Source organism: Anguilla anguilla, chromosome 9, assembly GCF_013347855.1.
Source record: "Anguilla anguilla isolate fAngAng1 chromosome 9, fAngAng1.pri, whole genome shotgun sequence".
Taxonomy (NCBI): domain Eukaryota; kingdom Metazoa; phylum Chordata; class Actinopteri; order Anguilliformes; family Anguillidae; genus Anguilla; species Anguilla anguilla.
Genome location: NC_049209.1, coordinates 17,815,877 through 17,838,415, shown reverse-complemented (window position 1 = coordinate 17,838,415; position 22,539 = coordinate 17,815,877). Strand labels below are relative to the sequence as shown.

The following is a 22,539-nucleotide window of genomic DNA, read 5'->3' as shown; positions in this document are numbered from 1 at the left end:
CAAGACACATACTCCAAAAGGATGATTTGAACATAATGATGACACCGGTGAACCCAGGCGTCGCTCGAAACACATACAACCTGAGCCTCCAAGTGATCTACAGAACATAGACATAGACTCCTGAAGGAAGAACCAAGACTGACATTTTGACTTGAGAGCACAACTTTCCCCTGTTGGGTTGATGTGATTTGTCCTATGGATGCAACATGACTGGCTTATGTCCTTTAGCTACACACCAACATTGAGGAAACCAGTGCACCAGCATGCACTACCTTATCTACCTGGAAGCTCAATACATCTCCACTATTAAACAGGAGGAATACTAGAACACTCCCCCCTCCCTGCCCCCATCCCCCAGTATCTAGAAGCAGGTCCAAACAACAGGTGGTGCTACGGTGGTGGAGGGTGAGTGCAAATCTGTACCCATTGCAGCAAAGAATGCAAAAGCAGCGCAGGCAAGCAGTAGCACTGGAGGTTTTGATTGTTGGTTTAAAAAAGTGCTCCAATGGTGACGTGTGCATGTGATTAGATGAGTATGAGAAAATGTATTGTATGTGATTGGTTGATAATGGAAACGAGTGAGAATGTGATTGCTTAGGCCATCCATAGTCAACTGCCACAAGAGTTGCCTGACATAAGTTGCTCTGCACACTCGATTTGTCAATTTTTATGGCCCTACAAATGTAAACAACCTTTTCTTTTTTTTTCTTTTTTTAACATCTAAAATTATCTTTTAGCTCTGACAGCTCTTGATACAAGGAATAGCAGTTTGAGCCATTTATTAAGAAGAACATAATAAATCATATATTGCCAAGTATATAACAGCACTTGATATAAATCATAATAAAAAGCCACGTTTTAATCAAAAACAATAAATCTAATAGGGCAACAACAACAACAAAAATTTCACAGATCCTCTTCATTGAAAGGCAGCTCTAGAGCAGCATCTTCAAGGCGTGCTTTAACGGACTAGTGCCTATTATTTGTAGATAATTGTTTGATGATTCAAAATTTTATTTATGATTGATATAATATTTGTTGAGATAACTTTATGATGATAAACTTATTATTTGGTTGAATACACTGTTCTGAGAGGTAGGCTAGAGGCCACTGTGAATGTGACAGAAAAAAGTCAATAAAAATTTTGCAACCATTGAGCCTACAAACAATGTATTATTTTAATTTACAAACTCTACCATATTTTTTATATTGAAATGTATTTTGAAATGAATTGTATACTATATTTTGTTCTGGTAATCCACTCTAAATCCACCCTTCTACTGGGATCAAAGTAATCCTGATTTTTTTGGATCAAAATGATCCCAATCCTATGTTAAAGTTTTAAACTACGCATTTTGAAGATTTGATCCAGATTAAAGCTAGGACTCGATTACCTGATCTGATCGGATTCCAAAGTGATCCCAATCCTGTTTTTTGGTTTTGAACTACCCATTTGCAGGATTTAATCCAATCCGATAGTCAAAATCTGATCAGATCACTTTTGAACTCCTGGGCCCTTTACTTTTACTTTCTGATCCCTTTCCACCTTTGGCTTTGGGAGCCCTGTGTATTCTTCTAGCTTCAGGAAGACATAATTAATTATGATGTTGGAAAAATAAAATCAGAATTTATACATTTAAATTTGTCTTGACCTAATAATAATAATAATACCTCAGATTTATATAGCGCTTTTCTGAGTACTCAAAGTCACTTTATCTTTCTATTTTCATCTAATTTGGAGTAGCTAGTGCTATCTGTTAGCCTAATTGTTGCAGCATCTAAAGTCAATTTGGCAGCATGCACACTAGCACATAGCTCCTTATGCAGGTACAGCCCAAATACCAGAATGTGCACAAAATGCCATGTACTTTGGACTTTCTACTCCACTATCTTCTCTGTGATGTAGTTGATGATTGATCAAGATCCAGTAGTCAACATTAAGCTAATCAAAAAGTTTCCTGGTTTTCACATAGGTAGCAGAGAGGGCTGTTGGAAAGTAGCTTGATATCCAACTACTGCCACAGAACCTGGGACACAATGAGAGACATATGAACCCAGACTGACTGAGGACAAAAGAGATAATCTGTGCTTAGTGCTCAGATTGAGAGGCTACTGAATGAAAATAGGTTTGCTATATTATTAGAAGACTGTGACTTATGGATTGGAATCGTGGATGTGACCTGTGAGACAGTGACTAAAGGACTAAAGGGACTGTGACTGAATTGGGGGCTGACTAGGAGACAATGATGTTGAATTTGAAAAACTATGATTGTTTCATTTGGAGATTGTTGGGTTTAAGGGAGGGAGTATGAAACTGGTAATGTCTGTTATAAATTCTCAAATAATGACAAATACCATATCCTCACACTGTATTATGTATGTCTTTCTATGTGTAAGCGTCTGTGATCTCTGGCATCTCACATCTTCTCAATGAGGTTGATGCAGACTTGCAGTTAAATGCCAAAGTAGATGAAGACCCACTTAATATCTTTCTTCTTTTACTCCTCTTGCTCCAGCGCAAACACGTGATGGTTGAAATACTGCTGCAGCTTTTCATTGATGAAGTTGTTACACTGCTGGTCAACAAAATTAAATTGAGAGAGGAATGTATGAAAACAAATGAACAAACATGAACAAGGCTCTGTATGTGGCCTGTTCTAGTCAGCTGCCTCTTGAATACTTTAGTGTAAACACGGCCCTTCAATTAGTTCTGTGTTGTGATTTATTTTATATGTGCGAAAGCAAGGGTAGGAAGTCAGAGGAGGATGGGCTCTCCCCTCTTGAGTCTGGGTCCTCCTAAGGCTTCTTCCTGTGTGCCATTCAGGATAGTTTTCTTGCCACTGTTGTCCTTGAGGGGGTTTAGACCAGGGACTACTGTGAAGTGCATTGTTGTAAATGTGCAAATTACTTTTTAACATGGGTGATATGGGTGTTTGATGCCGTTTTTTTAATCAAATAAATAAGAAAATAAACATTTTTAAAATGTGTTTTGTGTTTACTCAACTTCCCTTTGTCTAATATTACATTTTGTCTGGAGATCTGAAACCATTCAGTGTGACACATACACAATATTCAAATTTAGCAATGTTCAGGATGCCAGTGAAGAAAGAACTGCCAAGGTACAGTAGTTTGGTGTCCATAGGTCTGTTGATAGGTCTGTTGACAGGTTACCACCCACTGCAATCATATATGTCATATATGACTTTAATCAAGGCACCCATTGCAAAGTTCACCTAGCAAAACACACTGATAATAGAGCATTACAGTATATAGTGACTCACCACTCAGGTTGTACTGCATTTCTAAGCACCTCCCCGAGATTGTCACACTGCTATGCTAAACCCTGACAGTATCACACTGCTACACCCTACCCTAGTCAGGGAGTGGAGCGTATTTCCAAATAGTCCTGCACATTATCAGTTTCAAGTTTAGAGATAATTAGGGTTCTCACAGCAAGTCAGAATGAATAGTCTCACACAATCAGGAAGGCCTATCCCCCTACACTGATCATGACCTATTCATGACGTACAGTTTCCTGAGTGATTGACCACATGAGACATCGAAACTCACATAAATGCAGGGTGAGTAAAAGATTCCATTGAATTTTAATTACAGAAGACCGATGAATGTACAGGTGAGACTGCATTCCTTTCGTGAAATGAATGACAGTGGCCTCAGATTTGCCTCACTACAAACAAAGACACACACACATGCATACACACACTCCATAAGGTTCAGTAATACCCGTTCCACAGTCCGATCCTAGGTGACATGCTCATTGCCCAACTTGACCTGGGGCTGCAGTAGCCCTTTCACCGAGTCAGAGGAGCTGAGACCCACCAGGAATGCTGTTTTGTCAATGCCTGCAGTGGTGACGTCAGGGGTCACAGGGCATGTATCCCCCACACCATGTGCTGACAGTGCACTGACAGAATTCCCATCTCACCTGCCATGTCTGTCAGCAGTGTCTCAGTGTTTAACATGAAAGACTAAAGCCTCTTACTGTGACAGCCCTGTGCTTGTAGCCTGTTAATGATCAACCTTGGAAAAAAAAGTTGCAGTTTCATTCTGACATGTTTTTTTGTTTTTTCTTTTATCACCTCACAGCCTCAGATAGAATTATTTATAATCAAAATCAAATTCAGAGGTTATTGATCAAAATGCGGTGGAAGAGTGAGGCAAAACCTGACATATGTTCAGGTTTTACCAGTAAGCTTCATTAACACATTTGCACACGTGCACGCACACGCGCACACAGACACAGACACAGACACAGACACACACACACATACACACAGCTCTTACGTCAGTGGCTGGCAGTTGCTCCCCAACATCCATCCATCAGACCAATTTTTATTTTTTGTTTTTTCTCTTTGTTTTGTTTTGTTTCCAGGGTTTGAGACTTGTTAATCTGGCTCAGGTTGCACAATAGGTCTATGGATTGAATTGAAATAATTCAATGTGAACAGTGCATTTCTGGGTATCCTGGGTATTCCTGACATAAGAGGAAAGGTGATAGGGGTGTACCTGTTAAGGCAACTTGTCAAACCAGCATCACAAATCTCAAAGTCAGAACAGGAAAGCTTACCAGTTGGTCCAAAGTGGATTCTGATCAATTTCCCTTACACAAACACACACATAAACAGAGGCAAATGAAAATAAGAGAAAACCACACATACACACATCCACCCACACAAATACACACACACACACACACACACACACACACTTCTGCAGCTTTTACATCAGTGGCCAGCTGTTCCTCCCCATCATCCTCGTTGGAAACTGTCATGACCCCCTGTGAACTGAAATAGAATTAGCAGGGGTTGATCAGCAGGAACAGGAAATTAGAGGTGAGAAGTAACACACACACACAGCCCCCCATGCCATACAAGCGCACAACACATCACCCTCCCATCAATCGGAGCCATTGTGTGCCAGAACAGCTAAGAAAGTTCAGGATAAAATAATCACAGATCACTTGTATACTAAAGGCATTTTGACTGCTCTGTTTCAGTTTAATTATGATAACATCTTTTTTTATCATGGTTTTAGAGGTTTAAGCAACAACTGTATCTCAAAATCAAGCCTTATTTACCCAGCAATTCCCATCCCTCTGATTGTTCTAACTACTCTGATGAGCACCAGAACCATGCATGCCCTATAGCTTCTGTTTTTAACCCCGAAATAATTTGATAGCAAATACAGTAATTCCTTTCTCCTGGCTGCTGAAAGATCATTCTGGATTTTTCCAGCAGGCCTGTCTCAAAACAGGGGACAGAAAAACAATCAATGTACAGCTGTATATTTTTGATGTGTTGACTCTAAGACAGAGCAGCTAATACACAGAGATTAAGTAAGCAAGGGTCTGGTTGTAATAATGAAGACAGGCTGCATATTGTGTGGCTGTTCAAATAACTCTCTGTGAGAGATTGTCATTTATGAATTTTGTTGTTTTTGATGTTGGAACCTCAGTGTAGTTCACTCTCCAAATCCTTACAAGAAATGGTATTGTCATAAGAAAGTGAAAGCTTGCAAACCTGTATTGCGCTTCTATTTACAAGAGTAAAGTACGCCGTGGCAGCAGGGTTATTGAATTTGTGAAAACCACAGGAAGCACACACACACAAAGCCAATTTTGGGTTTCTTGACCAGGGGGGACCATGGATGCACAAATATTTTGAAAACCGATCATTGGAAAATATCAGCAAATATCAGCAAATCGGAAAACCAGACATTCTGGTACAAAACTAGACATCTGGCACATTATTATGCATCAACAGCTGGTCACATGATGATTAAACATGCCCAGGAAGGAACACTGAGTGGAGAAATGCTTCCATCTGCTGGAGGCAATACCCACTGCAAGCACACAACAAGACCAATTTTTAGGGAGCCTAGCACCAATTATTATTCTCCTTATTTTTCTTTAGGCTTTTCCTACATTTTCAGCCCTTTATCATGCTCAAAAACTCAAATTCTGGCAGGCATGTCCAGTATGATGTCCAATGCATTATGCTGATGTTTAGAAAGAGAAACTGTCCTAAAATTGCACAACAACTACAGAAAGAATTCAACGCAGCTAGAGAAAAAACTGTTCCCCTGACTACAGTGAAATGGCAACTGCTGGTCTAAAAGGATGCACATCTGCTTTTTCCCAATCTTTTTGGTTCACTGTTGATGGTGCTTGGCCCCCTGGAGACTTTTCTTCTTGTTGACAGCCCATAGCAAGGAATTTTGCAAATACACATCCATTTTGACCAGAAGATTGTAGTTGCCGTAGAACTAGTTTCGCTCTAGTTGCATTGAGTTCTTCCTGTAGTTTTGGTGCAATTTTAGGACAGTTTCTTTTGCTAAGCACAACAAGATATTTGTTCAATGGCTCTTGATCTTCATAGTCTTCTCCTGTCAACGTTACTGTCCATCAGCTGGACCCTTCTGAGTGTGTACTGAACACTGCTTCTGGAAACCTTATGCTTCTTCAATTTCTTGCTGGGAATAACCTTCAATCAATCAGTCAATCATACTTTATTTATTAAGCACACTTCATATGCTTTTGTGCAGCACAAACTGCATTACAATGAATTAAAAGAACAGATAGATTAATTAGCTGTTACCTTTGGTATTGTCTCTGTAACCAAGTTGAGCACATAGCTCCGCATATGTAATATGCCAAACATTTATTTCTGAGGTGACCTTGTTGTTAACATGTATACAGCTAATGGCTAATTTCCTGCTTTTTCTTGAATTTCAGAAAGAAAAAAACAAGCACAAAAAAACATTATCCCATCATTACTGAATTGTTGTGGCACAACCACTGATATGTGTAGCAACATTTGCAAATTAACAAATCATATGATATTTATGCATATACCATAGTGTATTTATTATGATTTTTACTACATGAATCAGAATTTCTTTGTTTGGAGTAATACTTACTGTCAGTCAGAAAACTCCTGTCAGTGGGAAAACTCTGAACTGGGAGCAAACTGTAGTCTAACAGTCAATGTGCATGCATTTACCTAATATGAAAGGAGACAATGGGGTAAAATCAAATATTTGGTACCGAGTAATGGTGAGGTCATGTTAGACACTCTTGTATGCATTTATGATGGAACATCTCTCAGCCCATCTGTCTTGTAGTGTGTTGAATCATACTGAGTAGAGACAAGGCCTGCAAGCCACCCAGAGCAGGCAGATCCCTCTGCTCACAGTAAGATTAGTCACAACCTGGGCATATTTTTCCCCTAAACAGGGTATTCAATTTTATTTTTGAATGCATTAACCCTTATGTGCACTTAGTCATCTTGGTGACCAGAGCCTTTCATTTGTTGCTGCTGTAGAGCTGGAAAAAGCAGTTCCTAAAATGGTCTGACTGTATGTGACAAAACAGAAGAACGAGCACTTTGATTGGCTGTCAGTATTCACTGGAATATCAGATAAAACATTTATTCTGTTAAGGTAACATTTTTGAAAAGTGAAGCTGGAATCATGTTCAAGGTAGAGTTTGCTAAATCTGAGGTACATGAAAGAGAGTATTGGGTATGTCAAGAATGTCCATTAGGGGGAGCACTTTTCTGGCTCTACAAAAAAAATAATAATAATAATAATAACCCCCATCAGCAGCTTCAACATGCTCTCCACAAGGAAACACTGAAAGCCAACCAAAACAACATGCAGCTGAAGCAAATATGATGCAATATGGCGCACATCAAATTCAAGAAACATGATATACCGGGTATATCACGTTCTTGATAGGCATTACAGATAGCAGTCACATTTTTTTGTAACAATACAATATGTAGATACAGCTTTAAAAACCTCTATATATTAAGAGTTTGTCAGATCAGAAAAAATGGCTTCATTAACATATAGCAGTTGTGACCTTTTGATCAGATAAATGCATTTAAAAAAAATAAGCAAGCAGTGAGGAAAATGTTTTTATTCTTCTGTAACATACTGTGATGTATTTTACAGAACAGTGTGCAACACATTTTATAGAACAGTGTGGAACACCTTAAACTGAACAGCCTGTAAAACATTAGATAGTATGCCAGTATGCTAGCATGTGCTGTGTACAGAACCAAATACAACTGGTTCATTTTTGGACTCAGCGGAAACATATGGCAACACTTTCATGAGAAAAACATGAAGTCATCATACTGTAGCTAATGAAAGATGCTCCCAAATAAGTACAACACTGCAATGTTTCGACCAAACTATGTTTTTTCCTATTAATTTGGACTCCGCACAGCACCTGTAGCTATGGTACATTGGATGTGCGTGTTCAAACCCAGAACACTTGTTAATGAGAAATGAATATGAGGAATATTTCATTTAACTGGCCTATATTTTGCACTTATGTCAACTGTTGTTATGCATTTCAAGTATTTCACGCTTGCTCAACACATCACCATTTTGCCACATGATGCAAAATAAAAAGTATAGTTATTATTATTTTTGCATGCTTTTTATTTGGTTATTAGGTTAACATTGTTCAAAGTTGTCATGATGTGCAGCACTGAACGAAGAAAGTCACAGTTTCCACTTGCCTGCCCTCAACGGTGACATGATCAAGCCACCATCAACAGGCAGTCCTACCACTTCCTGTTTTTTTTGGGGTTTTTTAAAATAGCCGTTTGCTTGGAGGCTCTGACATTTTCATTGAAACTAATACCATTAACCATGACTACAAGTAATATATATTCTTTTATTTAAAGGATTCAAGGTGATCCTGTAAAATTAAAACCAATTGAAACCTAATAAACATTTTTCCCACCAAGCTCTATATTGCAGAATTTTCTCGAATAACATCACAGTACAGATCGAGAAGTGAAACAACAGAACTATTAACAAACTGACCCACGTTTTTTCATTATATAGAAGAACCACTTTAGGAACTGTGTCTGTTTGCTTTCCGTAGCACAGAAATAGCGTTTATCAGCACTCTTCTGTATTTTTAAAAATAATCTAGGCCTACTATGATGCACCATTGATCAGGTTCAGCCATGTCCAAATTTTTTACTGCGTCTTTCATTTTTATTTTTAAAAGTGCACATCCATTCTGGTGCCCGATTATAGATGCAGTATACTATTATAATTATACTAGAATATTTCATTGCATTGTGTTACAAGTACGTAAGACATTCGGACACACACATAATCCCCTTTCCATTTCTTTTTATAATTGGTGGCTGGCCTCAAGTGATGTGAACCAGGTGTTCCTGTGGGGTGGGGTTACACCCATGTGATTTCTATGAAAGCTCAGGGAAATGCACATGGTGTGGTGAGTGGCACAGATGTAATGGCGGGCTGATGCAACTGGGTTTGTGAAACAGTTGCATATTTCTGCTGAAAGATGTAGTGTTGGTGGCGTTTGTGAGTTTGCTTCGTTTAAGAGGAGTTCCGGGATGAAGACGGAAACGGCCATTTCCATTTCTGTGGATTAACCTTCATCGTAGATTTATTTTGTAAAATATGGGTTGTTAAAATATCGGGCTTAAAATATATGGATTCACGCATTCACAAGTTAATAATTCAAGCCAACTCACCCAAAGATTTAAAGCATAACATCAGTTAAGACTTCAGAACCAATGAGATTATAGGAAGCACATTTCAGAAACATGCTAATAAAAAAACTAATTTTTTCAGTTCAAGGTTGGATGCACAAATATAGCATTGTGAAATACAATGTTTGTAGATTCAAAGTTATACAAAGATAATTGGGTGGGAAACCATATCCATATCCATAGCTAACGGTAAACTTGGTATTTTTAACTTACAGACTAAATGCAGTTTCATAAAAAATGTATTTAGTAGAAAAGAAAGCTTATGGAAACTTGACTACACAAATGTCGAAGAGTGGATGACAGCTAACAATAAACTTGATATTTTTCACTTGCAAACTAAATGCAGTTTCATTAAAAAAATGTATTTAGTAGAAAAGAAAGAAGGTGAAAACTTGAGTACACAAATGCTTAAGACTGGATGCTTGCTTCTGGCTGCAGTGAGACACCGGCCTTTGTGTGGCCATCCATGGAACAGGCAAGTTCCTGACATCCACTGATGACATAGAAGTTCATAGGACATAGCCATCAATGTGTCCACAGTCAAATCAAAGGAGCAGGACGATGGGGGTCATTGAACATATTCAAGATGGCAGGACAGCAACGTAGTCCGACGAATCTTCCACTTCTGATAAGTAAACAGCGATAGTGTGACCTCATCAGCATCATCAAATAGTCTGACCCACATTGGTTAAAGGATCACTTTAATGCACAAATATTTCTCACACGAACTTCAGAAGGGTATTTATATTTCCATGTAGGTATTTGTGCCCCATAGGTTTAGGTTTAGGGTCTTGTTTGCGGCTCAGTGAACTGGTATTTTGAGGCCATATTAAGGCCAAAACAATTTACACAACTGTCTTCAGCTAGAAAATATTCAGTTATATTTCTATGCAAGAATTTCAATACTGTTCCCATCATGGGGTTCAGGGTTAACGTGAATGTAAAGTTCTTTACTAACCCTCATAGTCAGGTGATTCATCCTGGACATGTTTCTGTTGTGGCGGACTCTCCCTCTTTACACCATGACGGAGGTGCATGGCCAGACCCTGGCCACGTGTCTTGTAGTTTTTGATGAGGTCCTGCAGTGTCTTGAAGAACTTCTCCTGTACACCGGCAGAAGCCTAAGCATGATCAGATGGGTTAGTTGGAGAGAGAGCCGAAGAACACTGCAACTGGCAGAGCACTACTACTGGCTGCTACTGCTTCACTACTGCAGTGTCGTTGGCTATAACAACACTAGTTAGCTGTCATGTCAGAAAAGTTTACATATCTAGAGAGGTAGCAAACCACCCTGTCCATAATTAATAACGGACACAAATACTATTCAAGTTCTGTATAGAAGTAAACATTACAACAGTGATATCTCTCGAAAAGTTGCTGAGAAAATTAAAGAGGTTTGTTTTTATGAATGCTTAGACCAAACAGGAAATCAGTTTAAGATAAAAGCAGCTTACTGCAAAGAAATTAAATCACACTAGTTAGTCAAATTCATTAAATTTATATTTTTTGTCACTGATGGAAATTGTTGAGAATGATTGTTCCCAATAAGGTATTCTGTGTTTAAAAAAAAAAAAAAAAAAATTAAACTAGATGGTGCAAAAGGGAGCATGTCTGAATAAAACATAGATCTCATGGCAAAATTCAAACATGCCTTCTAAAGATTATTCAGAATATGACTATAATTAGGGTACAGACCAATATCTGGAGTAGTGAATGCTTGCAAAAACAACATCAATAGATACGCTATTAGCTAACTACGTTAATGGGGAAACTGACCATTCTGGATGATCTTACATAATCAGACACTTTTGAATGTTCATACTGGTTACTCGTCTTTGTCAAACTTTTATTTTTTATTTTTGAAGGTACCATTACACAATTCTCAATTTCCTAAATCGGGGTGTAAAGTAGTCTAGTAATCCGCAGTATGGACTTGCCCAGATGTCATTATTTTTCTCCAAAACCTTCAGTAGAATAAGTAATATGGTTATTACAGGAATTGTGCTCCACAATAGTCGGTGACTATACAGAACCATAGCTGGTTCTCCCTTATCCATCAACTTTAATTCATTTTGAAATCAGGCTGTGTGAAGCCTTTTTGGTGGACTAATCAAGACTGGATACATCTTGGATCAAAATACATTTCTTGAGGTAAAAAAATTAATGACAGTTGGTGCAGAGTTTACATAATTCATGGCTTCATGTCCATGTTGAAAGATTAACCACAGCATTTGTTTTCAGTGGATTGCATTCCAGTAAAATGTATGTAAAAATGTATGCCACCAGGTGATGGTTACATCTCTACGTTTCGGACAATACGGTACTGGACTCACCTGTAAAGTGTACTGTCCTGTGTGGGTCTGCAGAATTCGGTAGGTATAGACCATCTTCTGTTTGCTGCATGCACACGTATGCACACGCACACACACACACACACACACACACACACACAGTGCAAAGTACATTTAGTTATTAATTCATTAATTTATTTTATTTGTTAATTTGGTTGCTTTTTAATTTTCTGGGAAATTGATTTATATTTTCTCCCTATTTTAGAATGGGCTCCCAGCCATAGTTGCCATTGGTACTGGTGTGGATTCATTCAAACATTATTTTAACCTGTACACATTATAGGAAATGCAGTGCATAAACATGCATTCATACTTTATTTATCTCTGTTTCAGAAATAATGTGTCAAATGAGACAGGACAGTGCAAAAGTGCATTTAACATGGTAAGCAAGCACAGGGAAAGGGGCACGCCTTAAAACCTGTGGAAAAAAGTGTGGGAAGTTTCTGTTTGTTTTTTAAAAAGACAAATTAAGGTATTGTCTGGAACGTTGGAATGTCAGACATTTGCAGAAAATAGCCGGAGAATCTTCTTTCCTGAAAATAATAATGGCTTGATTTTATATAGCACATCTATCACACTCAAGGCAGTTTATAGGGATAAGAGGGAAACTCTCCTCACCATCTCCAATGTGTAGCACCCACCTGGGTGATGCCTGGCAGTTATTTTGCACCAAACATCACCACACATCAGCTGAGGTAGACAGGGAGAGAATGATTTTTACCCAATTAAACTGGGGACTGATTAGGCAGCAGGTTGAGAGAGCTGGATCTGAAATTTAGCTAGGACACTGGGAAACGCTAACTCTTTGTGATGAGTATCATGGGATCTTTAATGACCACAGCAAGCCAGGATCTCCGTTCAAGGTCTCATTTGAAAGAAGGCATCTCCAACAAAAACAACAATTACAAAAATTGTGGTGAAACCAGTGATAAACTCTATGGATAGATGGGGCAATGAGCAGCTAGGAATGAATAAAGGAAGCAGTACACTGGGTGGGCACTGTCTGGAGTTTTTGTTTTGGGCACAGGTGGAGCAAGCAGGGACAAAGGAACAGATACAATGGTGCGCCAACCGAACTTCCATATTAGAAATTCCATTTCCAGTTAAACCCCTGGATGTCCCCCAGGAAAGAAGAATGTCCCCACAGAAGAACTTCCGAGCAAACTAAGCGCCTGGACATAGCGGTTGGGAATCCTGCCTCCAGGGTCTGCTACCTAGCGCTGCACCTCCCGCACAGCAGTTTCTATTCCCCACATCACTGGACCCACAACACAAGCACTAGGAAGGAATGGTTCTGGTCAGTGATCAGTCTGGGAGGGCTCGTACTGGTGAGGTAGGTAGTCAGCCTTGATATTTTTGGAGCTTAGTGGTATGAGAGAATGAAAATGTCTCCACTCCTCAAGGGCTAACCTCACCACCGAAAGATCCCTGTTGCCCTCGTTGTTCCTTCATACAGGTGACAGACACCTAAATTAAATTACTTCTCATTGAAAATCACTATCGTTATACAGTTGTGTAAAATAATTTAAAAGATAGCCATAATAGTTCAACAACATAGGCTAACATGTGGGCTAGGATATTGTTCTGAAGAAAAGATTCAGCCATCACCAAAAGAACAAGAGCTGTCAAACCACAATGATAGTATACGGCAAATCTTCATTGGAGTTTTAGGATTTTTAGGGGCTACATCAAACATTACAGCACAGTCCGTTGAGATTGCAGTTTCATTATTTGGGCTGAGAAGCCCAAAAAACATTACTTCCGCTGGCACGCGTTAGGAAAGAAATCCTGACCCCCTGGTTCACATAGGGTTTTTGAATTATGCAGAAAATAAGGTCTATAATTAACAAAAGCCTACAAGAGTTCTAGGATTTAAATTACACTCTTTAATATCTCAACCGTGTAATGCGCTTTTAAAAAGCTGCTAGTTGCTATATTGAAACTTTAACGGTTGCATTCCACCAACGTCACGTCACTTGACAGACAGAATTTTCGATTCATTTACAGAATATATTGGCTAATGAAGAAAAAACTTATGGACCCTTCTTCTCGTTTCAAAGCCTGTAAATAATCTGATTCAATATCCCCGACAAGCCGCAGTTATGTGCTTGCAGATTTGTATTATTGTGAGCAACTGAGTAGGTAATGGCCTACAATAAAAAGCATGGCCTAATATCCACAGTCATTAAACAGACTGTATTATGGCGTTCAGTTTACCTGTAGGAGGGTTCTGCAACCCTGGTCCTGGAGAGCCACAAGCTCTTCTGGTTTTTGTTTTCACCTTTAAATTAACACCAAATTCAGACCCAAGTAACCAGGAGTGGTGAGTTAACTGGGTAATCAACTGCTCTGATTAATTAAGCACAGAGTAACAATTAAAACCAGTCGAGCATGTGGCTCTCCAGGACCAGGGTTGCAGACACCTGACGTATAGGGTCAGTTATTTGGACCATCAAGTAGAATGGACCAAGGTTGGGCTAAGGTTGAAGGTGCCGAACACTGTACATTCCAATAGCAAATAATTGTAAAATAGTCTTATATTGCTGCTGTAGTAGAATTCGATATGAAATTATGGTGTTGATTGGTGTGTGATTGCTACGGTAGGCGGCACAGGTATTTACAGGAAGGCTGATCGGGGAAAACCAATGGCGAAAGCACATGGTAAGTGGCCTGGCATAGCAGATTTTACTTGTGAGTAATAAGGATCATAAATTAACGAGAACTGGGCTTACAAACCAAAGATTTGTTTCGATACAAATGATTTCTGTGGCTTTTCCAAGAACAACACAGATATACATACAAATTAAAAGAACATAAAGTGTCTTAGTATGGTGTTGGGCCTCCATGAGCCACCTGGCCATCTTCAATGCAATTCATGCCTGTACCGTTCTCTTGGTGTACGCCACACATGAACTCGCCCACTAGTTGAGAATATGGTGAAGGATGATTCATCTGATCTCTTTTTTCCACATCTCTGTAGACCAGCGCTTATGGTTTTTGCACCACTGAACTCTGACATGTGCATTCATTTTTTGTAATGTGGGTTGTCGACAGACCACGTCCTGCGTTAACATTCTCAGTCACATGAGGAAGAGCTCCTTCCATCAGGGCCTCAATAATGAACCCTCTTTCAAAGTCATTTAGATCTTTTCCTCTTGCCATCATGATCCAAAATTTAGGGCAACTGGGCCTGCTCAGCATTATTATACATGCCACAGAGCATGATAGGATGTTAATTGCTTAATTGTATCATGTAGTACACCTATACTGAAGCATCTCGACCCATTATGTTACTTCACTCATTAATTCAGGTTTGTTCTTAAGTTTTTCATCCATCTGTTTTTACAAAAGATCTTTACAAAAGATTTTTTTGTGAAATGCCATTTTTAAACCCTGGCCCAATTCACGTCACATTATAATAAATGGGCCACCTTTTAAGCTTAAATATAATTTTAAACCACTTCTTTTGTCACCAGTTCTGAACATACGTCAACAACATACTTTGCCTCTTGCACACGCACGCACTTACACACTCACATGCAAACACACACACACTGATACCAACATACAAACATGCCCACACACACAAACACAAAAAGCTATGAATACCATTTCCTTTTGTAATACAATTCAGTTCTTTTGCTGTTTCATTTTTAAATGAAATTAAGACAATTCAGTCGTTTGCTTTGAATGACTGCTTTGCTGTGTAATTTCACAGACTGGTTTCACCTGCTTAAGCTGATTAAGTGGCCCATTGGCTCTCTAAGGAGTGGGGATATCTGACTCCTTAACAGCTGTAGGATTTAAGCAATTATTTTTTTCCATAGAAGAACAGTTGATGTATTGAAAATGAACACAATTGATTGCTGTGTAATACTACTTGGAGAGTGTTAATTGTGACTTAACAAAAAAGCAGCCCAATATAGCTGACTATGTTTTGAATACCACAGTGATGTAGCTGATGAATTAATCTCCAGAAAAAGGTAAGAAAATATGCCATATAAGCCTACTTAAATCAGTACATATTATTAGAAATTATTAATAAATATCACAAAAGAATAACACAGTTTGCTCTGAGGGGTGTTTAGCAAAAGGCAGTTCAGTCCGTTTCCTGATTTCCATGGGAAAAATATTGTTGGGGTTGATGGGCACAATGATAACAGCTATAGTCACAAAGAATGATGCAACTAGAAGGAACATTTTTCAAAATTTAATTCAAATAAGAAACATACAATATGAATATTCAATGGAATACATTTAAATATAATAAATATATAAAATATTTTTAAATATTATTATTTTGAGATAATGAAAATCAACCCAGGTATAGGCATGCAGCTAATAATGTTATAACACATGCATTATACATATATGTATAGTGCATGTTAGCACATTAATTGCGCTCCTATTCCAGAGTTGGTTGGCAGAATCCCAAAATAATTTTGCCAAACAATCCTGCTCACATTGGCACCCAACTCCCAATCTGTTACCCAGCTAACATCACTCATCACAGACTTTCAAATCTTACATCTGATTCTAATCTCTACTAACTGAAAGTAATACATTTTCAATATTCATATCGAACGCTGTTTTATGATACGTTTAATGTGAGGACTTGTGATACCTGTGATACTACAAAGCTGAAATGATTGCCTCACAAAAAAGTGAGTCATTTTTCAGATGTTTTAACATCATACATGACTGAATTTCAAGAAAACACATTTAAATATTACATTTTAGTGTCGGTGACTTTCAAAGGACCAGAAAATATCTGTGTGCCAAGCAACCCCTGTGCCAAACAACCACGGCCTCCCCTAGTTGCATACTGTAGTGATTTTGATCAGTTGCAGCATAAATGCGCTTTTTGCCTGGCTAGCAACGAGTAAAACTATGTTAGTCACTAAAAGACTCTTTACAATTAAATACATTTGTATTCCTTGACATACACACACAATACAGTAGCCAGAAAACACTTCCAATTTACTTTTATATAGCCAAAAAAAGACTTTGGGCAGTATCTCTCAAAATATTTATTGAAATCTCGCACCGTACTTTGGAGTCAAAGACGTAATTTTGCATGTTTAACCTGAAATACTTTGTTCAAGCTCAATGTATCTACCTAAAAAGTCTGTGTTACATTTTGCCCCGCATTAAATTTAGCCCCGCTCTCCCCTAATTTTTTAAAGCTACTTTTGCTCGTCTGTTTCATGAAACTTACTTACTCTTATAACAATTTAACACTCACAATTTGCTTCGCAATAACCTTGCTTTTTGCACACCTCCTTGCCTGCTTTATCATACATTTAAGTCAATATCCTATCAACGAGTTAAGACTTTTTTGCTTCACAAAACTTAATGGAACTTTTCTCTATTTTCAGCTCTTTTGTTGCCTTTAACATTTCTTCTTGTTATTATAGCAGGTTATATTGTTTATCAACTTATTTCTCAACTTATTTCTTGCATGCTTCCTTCCTTTTTTCAAAATTGTTACAGTTTTTCTCGATTGCTACCACACTAAAACTGGTTCTTTTAGCAAAAATTCCCAAATTATTACTTCAGTTCTCAGAGGACCAACACATCTCTCAAAACTATAAACACTTTTCACTTGTTTTAACACATGCTGAAAATTGTTAAACTTTTTCTGCAAATCTCTACAAACAAATGCTCTCATGAATCACTGGTTACACACTGTGCTCATGCAACAAACACTAGTAGTCAAAACAGTTAACTCAAGTCATCACAACCTAAACTCAGGTAACACACCTTTCTCTAGGTGCAAACACTTGGCAGCAAAATTGTTTACACACCGGTCACAATCTCTGGATCAGTAAATAGGGCCACAGTTTGCGTCTGTGTGCTTTTGAACAATGGATCCTCAAAATGGACAAGCTGTCCAAAGATCAGGAAGACAAAGGAGACGAAGAGGCAGGAGACAATTTGTCCCAGACGAAATACGTGCCACCTTGACCATGTGTTGGTGCATGGTATGATGATGAGGGAAGCTGGACAGAGAGTTCAGCCAAACTTGAATCGTTTCACAGTGGCATCCATTGTCCATATTTTCAGACAAGAAAACAGGTACTATAATTTACTGTAATGTTACGTATTGTATCTGCTGTACTACTGTGAGAGGATATGCTGTCTATGTAATGTTGAAGTGTATTTACAGACGATATGTTCTTTAGATTTTATTGCTGTTTGTGTTTATAGTGCTGCATATACTGAGTTCCTTTTATGAATGCTACTCTCCTTTGAAAATACTACATTTTTTTGTTCCTTCAACTGTGTTGTGGTTACTGTACAGTACTTTTCACTCAGCATCACTTTTCAGTACTACAGATAAAATATTTGGAAATTTGCACACTCCCTCATTTGTTAGTAGTGTAACATTGCAAAGATCAAAATCTGAAAACCATAAAATAAGTAGAATAACCAGGAGAAAATAACTCCTTACACACTGCTATAAAAGGTTTTTGCAGTAGTGCTTTGAATTTATCTCACTGGTGTGTTATGTGTAATCTACATTGTCTGTGTTTTCGATGGCTTGTGTGTGCCATTTGAAGGCAAAGTTTAATTTTGATGGAAGAGTATATGTTTTTGAGAAGATAATTTGAGTTTGGCATGGATGTTTGAGGTTTGTGCTGATTGATATGTAGTTTTGGGATAGTTCTGAGAAAAAGGGGAATTGTTTCATTAAATGTGTCTTAGCAATCAAAAAAAACTGTAATACCTTATTGCCATGTCAAGACTTTGGCTTCTTTAACCTTAAGCTAATTTAAAGCTAAGCCAGCGCTTTATAACATTTATTTACTCTCATATTGCTTAATATGCTGCTATAGATCAAATGCCTTATAAATAAATAGTACAAGTTGCTCAAATACTTTTTCCCCATAAAGAGTTTAAAGTTCAGGACATAATTCAAGCTTTCTGTACATTACATTACTTCACAGGCATTTAGCAGACACTCTTATATAGAGTGACTTACACAACGTTTTACATAGCATTTACATTGTATCTATTATACAGCTGGATATACTGAAGCAATGCAGGTTAAGTACCTTGCTCAAGTTGTACAGTGACAGTGAACCTGTGATCTTTAGGTTACAAGACGAGGGGCCTCATTTACAAAAAGGACTTACGATCAATTTTGACCTTAAGTATGACGTACGCAGAAAACCACGTATAAGTAGTTATTTATAAAACCATACTTCGACATGGAAATGATCTTATCTCTACGCAAAGTCTAGACATGTGATTTTCCTGCTGTTTATGTATGGCTTTTTTTCCCCCTTGCAGTTGAAGGTTAGACCATTTCTTTTTCAGATCAGCCACAGTTCTGTCTTGCTGGCCCACCTGGATCACTGCAGCGGCGACACACTCCCAAGCTACCTGTTTGGCTTTGTTTGTCAACCCACTATTTAGTTCACTGAATAATACGCGTTGCCTGTCTTCAATCTCCGCTACCATCGCCGTGATCTTGTCTTCCAAAAAGTTTGCTTTTCTCTTTTGGTCCATGGTTATTACTGACTAAACCCTCATTTGTGCTAGCATTATATAAGGGTAAATCACTGATTGTAAGGCACGTTCAAGTGCTGTCAATTTTAATTTAATTTGAGATTTATAGATCACAGGTGCCTAAGTTACAAATGGGCTTCTTAGAACCTGCGTAAGCAAGGTTTTTTGTGCTCAGTATCTTTTATGAATCGAACGTAAGCACACCGTCGAAAATGATCTTAAGACTAAGTTCAAGTATAAATATAAGAACATTTTTATAAATGAGGCCCCAGCTCCTTATTCATTATACTACACTGCTGCCCTACATTTTTCAATCCCCACAAAAAACTGGCACAAAAAGCTGATCAATCATTTTTTGATACATAGTGCATCTTATTCCAATCTCTTTTGTGTTTAAACTTGAAGCCACATGTCTGCTTTTCATCTGTGAGGGGTTAACCTGTGTAAAATAAGATTTTACAAACTATTTCCTTGGGTGTAACTTCCCAGGTGGTGTAGTCAAGTTACTTGGTATAAACTCTTAGTGAGCAGGTCACACAAGTACAGATTGGTTGTCAAATGAAGGCAAAAAGCTAATTTTATTATGATATTTTTATAATGCCAGTATTGTTTTCTTTCACTTCTATGAAATAGTGTATGATGTGCTATTTAAAGTGTAGAATTTTTGTGTTTGATTTTAATATTGGTTTTGGAGGACTTTTACTAAAGATTTATGATGGTTTCCATAACAAAATACTGTTGAACTTGTAGGAAAATTGCACCTTATTGTTTGCGAAGAACTGGAATGCCCTTGACTTATAAGACATCATGCTTGTGCATGAGAGGACGGAGTGTAGCACAGTGGGTAAGGAACTGGGCTTTTAACCGAAAGGTCGCAGGTTCGATTCCCGGGTAAGGACACTGCCGTTGTACCCTTGAGCAAGGTACTTAACCTGCATTGCTTCAGTATATATCCAGCTGTATGGATACTATGTAAAAAGTTGTGTAAGTCGCTCTGGATAAGAGCGTCTGCTAAATGCCTGTAATGTAATATACTTTTCAAAATCGATTTTACATGATTGTGAACATGATTTGATATTTTGTAATTCACAAGAATTTATAATTGGGTTCAAGTTGACTTTCACAATATTTTCTTAAATGAAAAGAGATTTCTGGGTTTTGAATGGCTTCTATGGTTTCGCAAACAATTTTGAAAAATCTGGACTTTGCATTCATTCATGCGACTGGTGTTGCATGAATAAAAATTATCATACAATAAGGGTGACGTGGTGTCATTTAAATATAGTTGTGTTTCTAAAAATGCATTTTGACAATGTGACATCCGTTTCAGAATTGAGGCAAGCAAGGGGCTGGCAAATGATGAGACTGGTTGAGAGACAAGCCAGTACATGAATTTTTACTTCCAGTTTTACAATAGCATACAGATGGACAGAGGCAAAATAAGGGCAATTCTTAAAGGGAACTCAACTATTCATCGCATGAAAGCATGTCATCAAACTGCATCTTGTAGAAGTGAACCAGGAGGTTGCAAATGATTTAAAATTTTGATAAACCTTTTTGCCATATTTTCAGTTACAGTGACAATTAAAACCAACAATACTAAAAGTGTAAAAACACTAACTTTAAAAGTTTCTTGAAGTGTATTTCATTTTTAACCACAAAGTCCCAAATGCCCTATATTTTCCATCATAAAACCAGCTGGTATGAATACCTACAATATGTTTCATCACACACACAACTGTCTGGGCCAAATTAGGAATACACTAAAAAAGAAATATCAACAAAAAAAACCCCAGAAAGTCAGCTATCCTTCTAACTCCACATAGTGTGACAGCACAATTGTAAAGCAATCTGTACAAGCATATTTAAATAATAATGTGGATCACAAAACTCATGTCTGTTTTATTTACCTTGGCAAAACTCGTTTGTGTAGAAAAAAAAGTCTAAATTGTTAAAAGCAGTCATGCATCTTATACTGAGTTTGACTGACTTTTCTTATTCTGAACACATGTAGGTTTGGCATTCTGGTACTGTGGTATTGGCTATAATTAAGGCAGAGTAGGGCAGGATGATAGGAGCAGGGAAGGTGAAGAGGAGAGCCTGGAGAAAAGCAGAGAAAGAGAGAAGACAACATTCATTTAAGAGTCAATTGGGAAGATGGGGATAAAAGTGGTTGCGATACTTACTAAACACAGAGGCATAGGGCACCCTGGATGGTCTCGCTGTCTCGAATCAAGAAAGTTCCATCCTTCCCCTTCTTGGAAAGCAACTGCTCACAGGTTTGCTTGTTAATATTTCCATGATATATTCTTAGATCCATTCCCAGAAATACATGGAGACTCTGTATGCACACACACACACACACACACACACTTGTCTCTGGGGTCTGTCTGCACAGATGTAAAGCCTGTTATCTGCACAAACACACACCTCTGTCTGAGCTCCACATGTAAACTGCACTCCTCGCTTTCTACCAGAGCAAAGGTGGCCACAGCACCCAGACTGCACTAAGCCTCGTTGGTAGGTGTTAGAGTGTGAACACAGGAAGTGTCTAACTTAGGGGAGGGGTGATAAAGGCCACTTATGTTCCAGCCACAGTGCAGTCTTCTACCTCATAAACATTGACACATCAAGTAGCACACATGAGAGAGCCCACCTTCCATACTTATTTATTCCACACTTTATTTTGTTCTAAAAATTACATCCGGTTTTAGCATAAAGCTTATTCATACCATCACCCACACCCCTTTTCTTTTAAAATAAGTCATTTAATAATATTCAAGGTAATGTCCATCCGTGAACATATTTTACATTGTAAGTCAATGCTGCTTCTGCTAAGTGAATGAAATGGACATTCTGAGCTACAGCCTGTATGAAAGGTATTGTAAACTGGACATGTTTGATATCACCATTAAAATCACAATGACAAACCTAACCCAGACTAAGTTAATGCTGCAAAAGTATTCATCGTAATGCCTGAGCATGATCCAGTTGATGTTATATTGTAGTTTAGGACAGAGACTTCCCTTTCTCACACATGGTAGACAAAATTAGCCCTTGGGCTGATATGGAGGGTTGTGCGACGACTGGCCTAAAAAGATTCA

General features: G+C 38.1%; 1 protein-coding gene across 1 annotated transcript; it reads right to left on the bottom strand.

The window, feature by feature from the left end:
- Nucleotides 1–7,927: 7,927 nt before the first annotated feature.
- si:ch73-264p11.1 (uncharacterized protein LOC100000923 homolog) lies at nucleotides 7,928–21,926 on the bottom strand. Its single transcript, XM_035431743.1, has 4 exons — nucleotides 21,622–21,926; nucleotides 11,903–11,966; nucleotides 10,528–10,690; nucleotides 7,928–10,194 (listed from the first exon to the last, which is right to left on the bottom strand). The coding sequence occupies exons 1-4, from the start codon at nucleotides 21,753–21,755 to the stop codon at nucleotides 10,151–10,153; spliced, it is 405 nt and encodes a 134-aa protein (XP_035287634.1). The 5' UTR covers nucleotides 21,756–21,926; the 3' UTR covers nucleotides 7,928–10,150.
- Between the last annotated feature and the right edge of the window lie 613 nt (nucleotides 21,927–22,539).

Excerpts from the sequence above, each read along its gene's own strand:
- si:ch73-264p11.1 (XM_035431743.1), bottom strand. The coding sequence starts at position 21,755 with ATGGATCTAAGAATATATCATGGAAATATTAACAAGCAAACCTGTGAG. Across the intron at positions 11,967-21,621 it reads GCCCTATGCCTCTGTGTTTA|CAAACAGAAGATGGTCTATA; the intron begins GTAAGTATCGCA and ends GTGTGCATGCAG. Across the intron at positions 10,195-10,527 it reads TGAATCACCTGACTATGAGG|AAGTGGAAGATTCGTCGGAC; the intron begins GTTAGTAAAGAA and ends TTTACTTATCAG.